Genomic DNA, 13,626 nt, shown 5'->3' with positions numbered 1-13,626 from the left:
ATTTAGCTTTTTTGGAGGATAAATTCAGTTATTAAGAAAAAAAAGTTCAGTTTTTTGAGTTTTATGCTCTGTTTTTAGAGAATGAGTTCGGTTTTTGAAAGATTATGTTCAGTTTATAAGAGAATAAGTTCAGTTTATAGTGAATATGTTCAGTTTATTATAGAATAGGATCAGTTTTTGGAGAATAAGTTCAATTTTTCAGAAGATAAGATCAGAATGTTAGAGGATAAGTTCAGTTTAAATTGATTAAATTCAGTTTTAATAGAGGAAAAGTTAATTTTTAAAATAAGTTCAGTTTTCAGATAAGAGGATAAATTTTTGGAGAATTAATTCAGTTTCAAGAGGATGAGTTCAGTTTTTCAGAAGCTAAATTCATCTCTCCATTGGACAAGTTCAGTTTTTCAATGATAAACTTAGTTTTTTACAGGATAAGATCTGTAGAGAATGAGCTCAATTATTTTGAAGAATAAGTTCAGTGTTTTTAGAGGATAAGTTCAGTTTTTAGAGGATAAATTCAGTTTTTAGAGTTAATGTTGTTCCATAAAAAAAGTTCAGATTATTAAAGGACAGGATTAGTTTTGGAGACATCACTTTGTAAGAGAATAAGTTCAGTTTTTCAAAGGATAAGTTCAGTATGAAGAAAACAAGGTTGTCAAGAACTGCTTTTATTATTCCTAGTAAGGCTTCATTCATTTCCAAATTTCAAATTGCAAGCTAGTGCTGACATCTTATAGAAATTTATACAATTATTTTTAGCATTGATACTAAGGTGATGTATAAGTTCATTATTAAGGCCAAACTATGATCAGCCTTAACAAAATGTTCATAATTCATGAGTTAGAGAACAGGATAGAATGTGTCAAAATGTTGTCATCATCATCATTGTGTACAGATCCATAATACTTCAGAACTCCTTTTGGTAAAGTCTTTAAAAATTCTTTACTATTTTGATAATTTGCCAGCTCAACACGTCCTGTATATGGACACTTTTTCATATATTTTGCAACATGATTGAACTTCATTAAACTGTAAAATTTATGTATAAATGGATTTTGCTTAAAATTGTCCTTGGCCACGTCACAATAGTCTAAACTTTGGCATTTTGCAAAAACACGAAACTGTGAATTTTCATATCTATAAAGGCAGACGTCAGTCTGGAAAGTTTTTTTTTTCATAAATATCAAAATTGAATTTATTGATTTTAGACCAAAACTTACTCGAATTTTTGTTAAAGGCTTCTTAACCTCAAAAATGAAATTAAAAGTTTCATTGATGATTTCACAGCGTTCAATGACACTCGACTTGCCAGTGCATGAGCAATTTTCAAGTTTCAAAAATCTTCCAATAGCTTCAATTAAGGCTAGATTTGAAGCTAAAATTAGAATTGGTATGAAGCTATTCATGGTCTACGTTTGACTGAAAATTAAAAATTGTGTGTAAATTTAGACTGAATTTACAAATTTTCTGTAATTATTTCCACTACGCATGCAGCTTTAATTGATGTTAAGTCTAAATTTAAAATAAAGTTAATGATCTGAAAATTTCGAAAAAAATTAGGTAAACATGAAATAAGTCACGTAAAATTTGGGAATAAGTTCTGTTAAAATTGGATTAAATTATGTCAAATTTGGGGCAAGTTCAATCAAATTAGGGATAAGTTCAGTCAAATTAGGAATAAATTCAGTCAAATAAAGGAAAAATTCAGTCAAATTTGGGATAAGTTCAGTTAATTTATGGATAAATTTAGTCAAACTGTGGATAAGTTCAGTCAAATTTGGGATAAGTTCAGTTAATTTAGAGATAAGTTTAGGCAAACTTGGAATAAATTCAGTCAAACTTGGAATAAGTTCAGTCAAATTGGGGTTAAGTGCAGTCAAATTATGGATAAGCTCAGTCAATTTAGGAACAAATTCAGTCAAATTGGGGATAAGTTCAGTCAAATTTGGAATAAATTCAGTCAAATTAGGGATAAATTCAGTCAAGTTTGAGATAAGTTCAATCAAATTCGGGATAAGTTCAGTAAAATTAGTGATAAGTTCAGTCAATTTGGGGACAAGTTCAGTCAAATTAAGGATAAGTTCAGTCAAATTAGGGATAAATTCAGATAAGTTTGGGATAAATTCAGTCAAATTTAGGATAAATTCAGTCAAATTGGGAATACGTTCAGTCAAATTTGGGGATAAGTTCAGTCAAATTTGGGATAAGTTCAGTCAAATTTAGGGATAAGTTCAGTCAAACTTGGGATAAGTTCAGTCAAATTATGGATACATTCAGTCAAATTTGGAAAAAGTTCAGGAAATTTTGGGATAAGTACAGTTAAATTTGGGATAAGTTCAGTCAAATTTGGGAAAAGTTCAATCTAATTATGGATACGTTTATTTAGAATTACAGAAATTTTATTTAATAAAGTTAACAATTTCAGCTATTTAGCTTGATATAAGCAAGTTCTGTTTCGATGACAAACAATCGATCTAGACATGCTTAATCCACAACCCGATCACTCTCTACTGTTCATCATTCAACAAAATCTTCTCCTGCTGCTTATTCAACCTGAAATCATCGACAGTAATTGAATAATCTCCAGCCAAAGTGCTCTTAACTTCAGCCTGTCCACGTGGATTAAATTTCGGTCCATCTCCAGTAATTGGTTGAATTTCCTCTTTTGTGACTCTATATCCACCCTCATCAGCTTCATAATGAACAGTTCGTCGGAAAAATCCATCCGAATATGAATACATGCCCTTCAATGCCAAACCTTCGCGAATTTCCTGTCGTGTATGTTCATGGTCATTAATTGTGTCACGAACGGATGTGCCAAATTCATAATGTGCTGACTTGGCTTGATGTTCAAGTTCTTCAGATGTCAGTTCCTCGGTTGTCGATCGAACACGTTCAGTTGTTTCTTGGGTCGTGACTGCAACTGGTTGTCTTACAATTGAACCTTGACGTAAAATTCCAGGCACAATTGGACGTGGCGTGTTTTCAAATTCTTCATCCTCAAAAACTTCAACACGTCTTGTTGTTGTCGTTACAACTGTTGGAACCGGAATAGGACCTTGACGTAAAAGTCCATCAAAAATTCCATCCCTTGGAGCTAGCTTTGGTTTGTTCAAACTTTGTGGAATATTCAGCTTACCAATCGACTGAATAGCTTGTTGCTGTTGAACTACATTTGGCTGATTATTTCCACCATAAAAGACTTCTTGATGATATGCAGCACCATTTCTGATTGATTTTGGCTGTAAAATCTGAAATTGGAAAGTATTGTGATTTGTGAGTCAATAAGTCACATGATTGAGCAACGTGAATGTAAATGCTTCTTTTTGAGGTAAGTGATAATGTTATTCACAAGTCGGAATTGAAGTAGCAGCTGTGCAACTGTAAAATGATAGATTGTAGGGTTGGTGAACACATATGGAGCAACAAGCAACGGGCATCAACCCCTGAACCCCCAAAATACAGCCCTTCCTTCCTTAGCCACCATTCCTCCTTCACCACAGTACCCCCCATCCCTCCTAGATACACCCCTGAAACAAGACAGACGACAATTCAACTATTGACGACGCCAGTCATCCCCAACAATCCCTTTTCATGACCTAACTCCCCAAATCCACCTTGTCAGTACAAGTCACAACTCGGATTCCAACCCTGTTTCATTGAGAACTCACAACTGCGTGTGTTATTGCAAACTGATTATTATTATTATTGAATTTACATTCTTATTGCCTTCACATGTATGTTGTTGTTGCTTTATTTTTATTTTATGCTCATATTCAGCAGGCAATAAATCTTGTGTATTTGTGTTTTACAAATTTATTTATTTACATATACAGTAAATGCTTTCATTGAGTACTGGATTGATGTGTCTACATATTTGTTATGAATGTCTGTCATGTAAATTAATATTGGTGGTTGAGGACTAGTCTATACAGGTTCTTGTGTCTTTTTGGACAATAATTTACAGTTTTTATGTTGACTTGTGGATCTTATCTAATGACTGACATCTGAGTCTATTGTAATGAGCTAATGGATTGTCTTGTGAGTCAACAGACTGTCTTGTGAGCCAACAGACTGTCTTGTGAGTCAACAGACTGTCTTGTGAGCTAACAGACCTTCTTGTAAGCTCAACAGGTCTTCTTATGACTCAACAAATTGTCATGAGAGCCAAAAGACTGTCTTTTGACTCAGCATGTCATAAACAGTGTATTTTGGACTTGCTCCGTACCCAATGAATCAATCCCAATAAAATCATCAAAACAAGCCACGAAAATAAAATTAAAAATTCAAGAAAAATCCTCAATTGTTCATTCATTCATGAAGCCTTTCTTTGCGTCATTCAACCGGCAAATTTGTTTATCTTTCCATTTTATTATTGACACGTCTATTCAGAATTGGAAATTAATAAGAATTGAGGATGAACTGTGTCATTAAAATTCAGATCTAAATTTTAAAAATTCAGACTAAATGCTGATATGACTGCAATAAGTTTGCATAAATTTGCAATTTAAAATCATATATCCAATACAGCCGTACACAAAAAACTGACCAAACAACAACAAAATACTTATACGGTCATTGAGTATTTTACGACGACAGCAACAAACGCACTCGAAGTTGCTTTAAAAACTTGTCATTTTTGCGATTGTAAATGAGAAAAAGTTTTCAGTCACAATTTAGCTGCCGACATCATGAGATTGACAATTTTCTTAGTTTTTGTGCTTATTGCTGCAACTTTTGCATTATCACCTGATTGTCCATCGTATACACAAGTTAATACGTGTACACCAAAGTGCAAGGAAGACATTGAATGTGCATCAAGTGGCGGTAAATGCTGTCCAAATATCTGCTCAACAAGAAGTTGTGTCTCGAGACAAAATAACTCAAAATTTGGAAGCAATAGTGGTGATAAGTGTGAGTAAAATTAGTTTAAAGCAGTGCTGTTTATGGTTTTTTGTGGCACGATACTCTTTGGTGATCAGACATGATTGGAATTACTCACAGCATGCGATTCATGGCACTATAGTGTACCGTGGCACTCAATTTGGACTGAAATGCCCTAGAGCGATGTTAGGCAACAACTTGGTAGTAAGTCACGACCAAAACCTCATTCGGCTTGTGGTTAATGTCGTGCCACGATACACAGGTTGCCCATCACTGCTCTAGAGTCTCTAAATTGACTTTGTTTTTGCATCCGTTAATTAATTAATTTATTTATTTATTTATTTTAATCAAAATTAGATGGCTCAAACTCAGCAACTGGATCTTATTGCGGTAACGTAAAGTGCAGTTCATTTGAAAAATGTGGAACTGATCCGTCATCAAAGAAGCCTAAATGTGTTAGATCTTAAAGATCTCAATTTTTGTAAATATTAAGATTAATTTAGATACATAAGTTTATGGATATAAAGGCGTAGTTTGGAGGACAACAGGAGGGCTGGGGACAGGGTTGGCTGGAGTCTATTGAGTAAGGGCCTTAATTGGGGTCTAGAATCTCAAGGTCCTGTCAATTCTGGTGGTGGATTGGGGTACACATCTGTTCTTTTTTGATAAATATTCTTAAATTTGCTAAGGTTTTTCTAGATCCTTCCATCCTTGTCAATAATTGAGTCCTAATTGGCTCTTTATTTGAGAATTTGTCGGGTTATGAAAAATCCTAGTAAATTGATGAATTTTTGCCGATAATGGGCTTGGGAGTTGACCCTAGGTTTATTAATCTCGGGATTAATTTTTACGGAATCTAGGAATCTGAATTCCGGAATTTAATACATTTTAATCCTGGGATTGAAAATCCTAGATGACCCCAAACACCTCACCCTGAATTCATCCCGAGTCTCCCAATCAGCTACGCTTTTATAATTTCGTATTTTCTAACACTAAGTTGTTATGATTTATATGCAATATTTTGTTCTATTTTTATTAAGGTCAAGTCGCTGTTAATTGATTTAAGTGTAAAATTTCACGTCAGCGTCTCGAAGTCGACACAGATTTTTGTATGGAAAAGTCGACTTGACTTCATACAAAATTCAAGTCGACTTCGAGCTCTGCTTTAAATTTGAAATTTGGTTTGATTTATTGATAAAATATTCTGACTTAATTTGATATTGGATATTGCATTTTTGATGATTTTTATGATAATTTCTAAATTCTAAATTTCAACTTTTAATTTCCTCTGGACTCATGCTTTAATATGTAAATGTATTAAATATTTTAATCATATTCGCAATCAATATTTACAAAAAAATAAATTGAAAAATTGATTTTATGTTTTTAATTTATATACATTTCAATATAATCATGCCGGAGTGGAGAACTTGACATATTAGCTAGTAAATTACTACTCATATTTTGTGGAAAATTAAAAAAAAATTGCAATGTTTAATTTAATAAAATTGCAATTTTTTAATTTAAAAAAAAATTGTAAAATTTATGATTGTTAAAAATTGTTAAAAATTTACATTTTTTTTAAAAGAATTACGACTTTTAATTAAAAAAAATTGTAAAAATCACAAATATAACCAATAAATTATAAATTTTAATCGAAATGTTGAATTTATTAAAAAAATTCAAAAAAAAAAAACATTTTTTTTCCAATTTACTTTTTTTTTAATATATTACCCCCTAGTCTACCAACCATAGCTCATTGTCGACTCGGATTTAGTATTAAAAAGTCGACTTGAGTTGATTCGACTCTAAGGTTTCCTAAAGTCTCGGTCTCGACTAATTCTATGGAGCCAGATCAAGTCCGAGACCTCGATACCGAGACCAAGACTTCCCGGGTAGTCTGGCATCGAGTAATCCAACATTGGAAACTCTTACTTAGGGCGGCCATCTGCTATATTTTTGCCGGGACGCTGCTGTACTTTTTTCCCTTGCTGCTGTGTCCCGACAAAGCCTTAAAATGTTCCGATTATTTCCAAAAGTGCCCCGATATTTTGCGAAAATCGTCTGACCACCCTACCCTTACTCAACCCCATACAAAATTCAACTCGACCTTGAGCTCAACTCCCAACAATTTAAATTCAAATTTATTCACAAAATCACTTTTTAAAAATAATAACTTCCAAAAGATTACTCACAGCAGCAAACTGCGACACACAAACATCGATCGATATTGTTAACAAGATTGTTATAGTTACGAAAAATAATTTTTTCATATTTTTTTTATTCCTTTTTTTATTTCGTTTATGTCAAACAACTAAAAACTTTATATTTTCTATAAAAAATAAAACTAAAATGGAAATAAATTTACTAAAATTGGATGTATTTATTGACAATTGTCTTGATGGAATGGGGAACATTGGGGGAATTTTCATGTTATTTGCAGCATGAAGACGTTCTGGAAGGGCTGAGGGAGTATTTTTGTGTTGAAAATTTGAAGTCAAATCCAATCAATATTTTTTATGGTCGATAGACTTGTTTGGCTGTTGTAGGGAGGAATTATTGTTTATTGAGGGGGTTTTAAGGCATTTTTATAATTTTATAGACAGCATAATTGGAATTATTGTGGATATAAAAATAGATTTTAGTGAAATTTGCAGATTTTTGGAGGTTTGAAGTGAAATTTTGGTATTTTAGACACTTAATTACTTCCTGTCATCTGGAGACCCTCATGGCCTCTCTTAGTTGGAGTCTGTAGCTGACTACCCTTAGCCAATTCCCAATCACCAACTACCAACAGCATTTTTCCAAAAATTCACACAATTACCATCTTATGACCCCCAAAAGACCCCAAATATTCAAATCCATAAAAATTCCAGCACATCAAAACAAATCAATTACAAAATCCAGTTCATTTGACCTTGAGACACCAAACAAGCCAAACAAGAATCAGCACAAAGGTGACGATAATCATGTTTAACTGATTAACAAATCACTCGAGTAGAAACAAAAACAAGTTCAAGTTGCAGACGAAGAAGAAGTAAAAAAATTTCACTTTCACTTTGGAATTTGCTAGAAGCTTGATTTGAACATGTTTGGTATTTGACATGTTATGACATTCTGTTGTGGATGAAATTTAGAATTGGATATCTTCAATTAAAATCTGACCGTTATTACCTTATGTTGCTAACTATTTGGCATTACCCAGTGCAGTATTGTCAGTTTCGAGCAATGATTGGTAACCTGTGTACTTAATTTTTAAGACGTTTTGTCCTTTTCTCTAAATCCACATAAAGGGAAAGTTATCCAGTAAAAAGTAAAATCCAAAATCCAGATATGAAAGTAGCGAAATAGCAGCATTGGCAGCAAAACGTCCAAAGGAACAAAAACCATCATCTTCAAGAAGGCTCCAAATTTAAGTATTTTTCGGTCCATAGTGGAAAATTGCTACTTTTATGAAAAGATGCGTATCCAGCATGACTGGGTTTAAGAGATAATTTTGCTACGGACCACAAATTTCGGTCCATGATTTTGCTATAAAGCGTTACAATTGGTTAGCAAAGATTGTTCACTGAGCTTCATGATATACAAGACGAGGTGGTTTGGATAATCGTTTACTCTATCCTTTCATGTACTTATCCCGGCACATAGTTTAGACGCCAGCGGTATATTTATCAGAATCAGGTGATACCACGAGAATGCATACACTTGACATTTGGTCAACTTCGGAGTCAGACTTTGACTTACCCAATTCTATAGATACACGATTGATGAATGTCCAAGAAAATCTTGATTCCGTTGACATTTTTGATTCAAATTCAAACTGCATGTATGAAATGTAGCATATCTTAAAGGGGAAATATTCCATTTCAATCTTTAATTTTCTACATTTTCTTCAAAACTCAGCAGTGCCATTCAATTCCAAAAATATTCATATTTTTATCAATATTTCTCGTAATAACTTTGCATAAAGCTATGCGATGTCACATTCTGGCACATTTGAGTTCATTAGTTTTCCCACATAAAATGCAATTTTTTTTTGCTAACTTTTGCAACTTTTTTTTATGCAACAAAACAGAAACTGAAAAGTTTTGCACATTTTACCTTCACTATCAGTTCCTTTCCTTCCTGTAGAATAAGTTTTTTGAAAGTTCTTTACCTTCAACTTTGTATTGCGGATTGAAGGAAATGAAAGAAAGAAAAAAAGTTGCAGATAATTTGCTGATTGATGGGTGATGTGGGGTAAGGGGATAAAGGGGGTTAAAGCATCGTATAGGCAGGCAACAGCCATGAGATTGAGCTATTGAATGTTAAAATTGATCCAATATGGTCAATCTTAGGTTCAAATCCACTAAATTCTCAATTTAATTCCCTCAAAACTCAACCCAATCACTGCCAAATGACCCCCAAATAAATCCAAAAATCCATCCCCAATTTTTTACAACCTTTATTGATTCCGATTGCTTGTGACTCATCAAATTCCATGGAAAAATTTATTAATAATAATACAAATTGTGAGGAAAAATAAATCAAAAAAAATTCCTAAATGGGAACAGAAAGCAGCACAGCAAAAATTGTCTGATCGATTTCAATTTTGATAAGTGGAGCCATGAGCCGTGGCTGTATTTGTTTATTGTTAAACGTGCTGCAATTGGAGTGGGAGTGAATATATGAATGAACTGGGCAAGGTGTTGGTAGATGTTGAGACATTTGGGTTGTATGGATTGGGTTTGGTAAAGTTGGTTCAAGTTTGGGGATTTTTGGGTAAATTTTAGGCTTTTTTGTGGGGTTATGATTAAGTTTGGCTCAGTTTAGCTGGATTTTATTCCAATTTTTCAGGATTTTTGCTAAAATGTCCTCAATTTTGCCAAATTTTTGTCAATTTATGCTCAATTTTGCCAATTTATCCTCAATTTATGCTCAATTTTGTCAAATTTTCGTCAATTTATGCTCAATTTTGCCAATTTATCCTCAATTTATGCTCAATTTTGCCAATTTATCCTCAATTTATGCTCAATTTTGTCAAATTTTCGTCAATTTATGCTCAATTTTGCCAAATTTTCCTCAATTTATGCTCAATTTTGCCAATTTATCCTCAATTTATGCTCAATTTTGCCAATTTATCCTCAATTTATGCTCAATTTTGTCAAATTTTCGTCAATTTATGCTCAATTTTGCCAATTTATCCTCAATTTATGCTCAATTTTGCCAATTTATCCTCAATTTATGCTCAATTTTGTCAAATTTTCGTCAATTTATGCTCAATTTTGCCAATTTATCCTCAATTTATGCTCAATTTTGCCAATTTATCCTCAATTTATGCTCAATTTTGTCAAATTTTCGTCAATTTATGCTCAATTTTGCCAAATTTTCCTCAATTTATGCTCAATTTTGCCAATTTATCCTCAATTTATGCTCAATTTTGCCAATTTATCCTCAATTTATGCTCAATTTTGTCAAATTTTCCTCAATTTATGCTCAATTTTACCAAATTTTCACTCATTTTTGTCAATTTGTTTACCTCAATCCCCAATTTACCTCCTTCATTCAAGCATGTCCATCCCTTGGCCTCTTTTATTTCAATCGACAACTGACTGTGTGATGTGGGAAAAGCAATTCATTTGTTTTATTTTTTTTTATTTTTTCACTCAAAGCAACACAAAAAAAAATAATTTTTTATGCAATTTCTTTCTCACTTTTTTTTTGTGCTTATTTTCCTCCCGATTCAGTTTCAATCGCGAATTTTACGAGTCAAGACTGAATGAAAAATTTAAAAAAATTTAGTTTAAATTTATGAAGGATATTTTGAAGGATTTCAAGAATGTGATAGCGTGGATGAATCTAAAGTGTTGAGGATTTTTGGATTAAATGTGAAAAGGCTGAATTTTTGGAAGTTTGGAGTTGAATTGTTAAAGGATGCAAAAAAATGAAATTATGTAATTTTTAAGGATTTATTAGGATAAACAGGACATAATGCAATAAAATCAGTGAAACTGTGAATAAATAAATCAGAATTAAAGTCAATTTCACCCAAAAAAATGGATATAATTTGTACAAAAATGGATTTATTAGTTCCAATAAAGCTATGTAAGTCTTATTTCCTCTCTTATGTCGTAGCCTTTGCCTTGATTAGATCAAGATTATGTTCTTTAATTTGAGTTCAAATAACACAAGTTAAGTCATTAATCCAAAATCTGGTATCAGATTGATGTGATTGGCATCAATCCGGTATCAATTCAGCGGAGCCATGTCGAGTTGAGACTGGATTTTTGTGTTATTCTTGGGAATCCGATGTCAGACTCCAAATAAGATGTTCTAAAGAAATTAAGTCTGTATTTGCTATAAATGAGTATCTTGAACCGCTTTCTCCGTTCATGATACGGTAAAGCAAGTGGCAGGGGAGTAGCCATAATTTTTTTTAGAGCAACCCGACCATTTTTTTTGATTTTTTTCTAAAAAAGCAAACAATAAATTTTAAAATTAAGAAAAAATTAAATAAAATAAGCAATTTTCCAATTCTCGGAGAGGAGGTTTGTGCCCTCAATGCCCCCCTCTCCAGACTACGTCGCAGGTAAGTCTCACTATTTCTTCACTTTCACTCATTTCCGTATTTCCGTACCTCCACTCGAGAAATTGACTCCTAAGTCAGTTTTTTTTTACCAAAGTCATTCATTGACAACTCAGACATCCATTGCCTCAACATCCCCCTTCCCCCATCCTCAGCAACCTTAACCAACTTAAAAATTTCAAATTCACATTCACACATATCGCATGCTTAAAAATACTCATGTAAAGAGTAAAAAAAACCCACAAAAAAAACTTCACGAAACCCGTCAATTTGCGGCAATTATTCAATCAATTCCTTGAAACTTTATTTTCACCTTTTCACGTACGCGACTCACATAAATGTCATGATTATGTTCACGGGTGGGGGCCATTATTTACATTGTTTAACAAGATTGCATGCCTGAATGGCATAAAGTAAAATGAGAAATTTATATGTAAATTGTAAGGGTACAAAATTATAGGCTGATGTGTGCAGCACAAATTTATTTTGATTTGATTTTAACGATATTTTGTCATTTATTTTTTTGTGGGTTGTAAAAAGGAGTTCTGGATTGAAATGTACTGAATACCGGAATTGTATGAAATTTAATCTTGGGATTAAAAGTTCTAGCTGTGGATTGATGAAGACTTTTAATGATTTGAGGGATTTAATGGATCAAGTTGATACTTATATTGGAGTTAGTATGAAGAATATGCTTGATACTTGGAGGTAGCAACTTGATATTTGATACCAGAACTCGAAGTCGACTAGAATTTTGTATGGAAAAGTTTAGTCAAGTCGAAACTTCTTCATAGTAAATTCGAGACGACCTCAAGCTTTGCTTCATATTAAAGGTTCCTCTAAAATTGAAGGAATGCTCATTTAAATGCAGGAGATGTAGACCTGCGGTTTTAGGACGAACTCTAGATGAGGAGGGAGGAGAGGAGGGATAAGAGTTGAGTTGCAGAACAGCTACCTATGACAGGCGAAAACCATACAAATTCTTGATAATTTGTTTGGTTTTGTAAGAAAAAAGAGAATTTGTACGGTTCTTGCCTGTCACAGGTACCTGTTTTGGAACTCTGGATTGGAGGAGGGAGGTAGGAAAGGGTATCATCAGGTTTCGCTGTCTCATTTTGTTTCAAAAAACTAGAAAAATGAAAATGGTTTGACTCCAATCCACCCACCATAATGTGCCCCTGTCTAAGATTCCAGAACACCTTCCCAAGCTTTAATTATTCCTTATTCATCATGACATGATATTGCATGTTATTTGGGAATAAATAATGAATAAAATGCAGGAATAAAGCTTAATAATGGGAGGGATTCATAGTCATTTTTTGTGTACATTTTTTCCTTAATTTATAATTTAATACAGGGCTGTCGAACCTTTGTGATACTTTAGTGTCCATATAGATCAATTTTGATCCATGTGTTCCTATAGATGGCACCAGCAACTGTCAATTTATGAATCAATATTAAATCTGTTCATTATGTTCAAAACCAAGTGGGTTGTGCAAACCTGGAGACTTTTCTAATTCTTGATAAATGAATTGGGGTAAAAATTTCTGACTTCATGAACTTCAGCTGGTTCAAAAATCAAGCAAAACAGAATGAGGAAATAAAATTAATGCTTGAAATTTGTTAAACATGACAAAGGAAGAAGAAAATTAAAGCTAATAAAATAAATGGTTTTTGGGTTGCCTGATGACAAAATTTCTTAAATAAAAGTAGCAAAAATACAAAAATTTAAATGAGAATTAATAAAGTAAATAACAACATGCCAAAATTCATCTGGCCAGCCATGCAGCAATAACGGGACTATACCGATTAAACAATAAAAAAAATATTCTTCCAATTTTTTATTACGAAAACTATCTTTCATATTCACACCGGTTCAGCATGTGAACATGGATATATACAAACTTACATGATAATACCCTACGAAATACAAAAAATTGTGTTGAAAATGGCTGCGGCGTTGCTGAGATATTCACAAAAAACCTGTGTCTCTACTGCATCAAGCCATCATGCAAGTTAATTCGAACGATTTTGCGATAACTGGAATGAATTAACACTACCAATTTTTACAAAATGACTAGGACGGCAATCAGCTAAAGGGTCGTATTCACTGGGTTGAGGGTCAACCCATTCCCTTCTTTTTATTTGACTCGTGCTTTCCATTTTCAATTTTTTAAATT

General features: G+C 33.0%; 2 protein-coding genes across 2 annotated transcripts; one reads left to right on the top strand and one right to left on the bottom strand.

Moving 5' to 3' along the window:
- Positions 1 to 2,465: 2,465 nt before the first annotated feature.
- Positions 2,466 to 7,203, bottom strand: Cpr51A (Cuticular protein 51A). Its single transcript, XM_070645377.1, has 2 exons — positions 7,077 to 7,203; positions 2,466 to 3,248 (listed from the first exon to the last, which is right to left on the bottom strand). The coding sequence occupies exons 1-2, from the start codon at positions 7,152 to 7,154 to the stop codon at positions 2,505 to 2,507; spliced, it is 822 nt and encodes a 273-aa protein (XP_070501478.1). The 5' UTR covers positions 7,155 to 7,203; the 3' UTR covers positions 2,466 to 2,504.
- On the top strand, positions 4,641 to 6,352 carry LOC139094352 (waprin-like protein). Its single transcript, XM_070645389.1, has 2 exons — positions 4,641 to 4,911; positions 5,239 to 6,352. The coding sequence occupies exons 1-2, from the start codon at positions 4,689 to 4,691 to the stop codon at positions 5,346 to 5,348; spliced, it is 333 nt and encodes a 110-aa protein (XP_070501490.1). The 5' UTR covers positions 4,641 to 4,688; the 3' UTR covers positions 5,349 to 6,352.
- Positions 7,204 to 13,626: the final 6,423 nt, after the last annotated feature.

The sequence above is a fragment of the Chironomus tepperi genome, unplaced genomic scaffold, assembly GCF_022539635.2.
Source record: "Chironomus tepperi strain 1889 unplaced genomic scaffold, CSIRO-AGI_Ctep_v1 contig_354, whole genome shotgun sequence".
In the NCBI taxonomy this organism is placed as follows: Eukaryota; Metazoa; Arthropoda; class Insecta; order Diptera; family Chironomidae; genus Chironomus; species Chironomus tepperi.
This window is presented reverse-complemented; position numbering and strand designations above follow the sequence as displayed.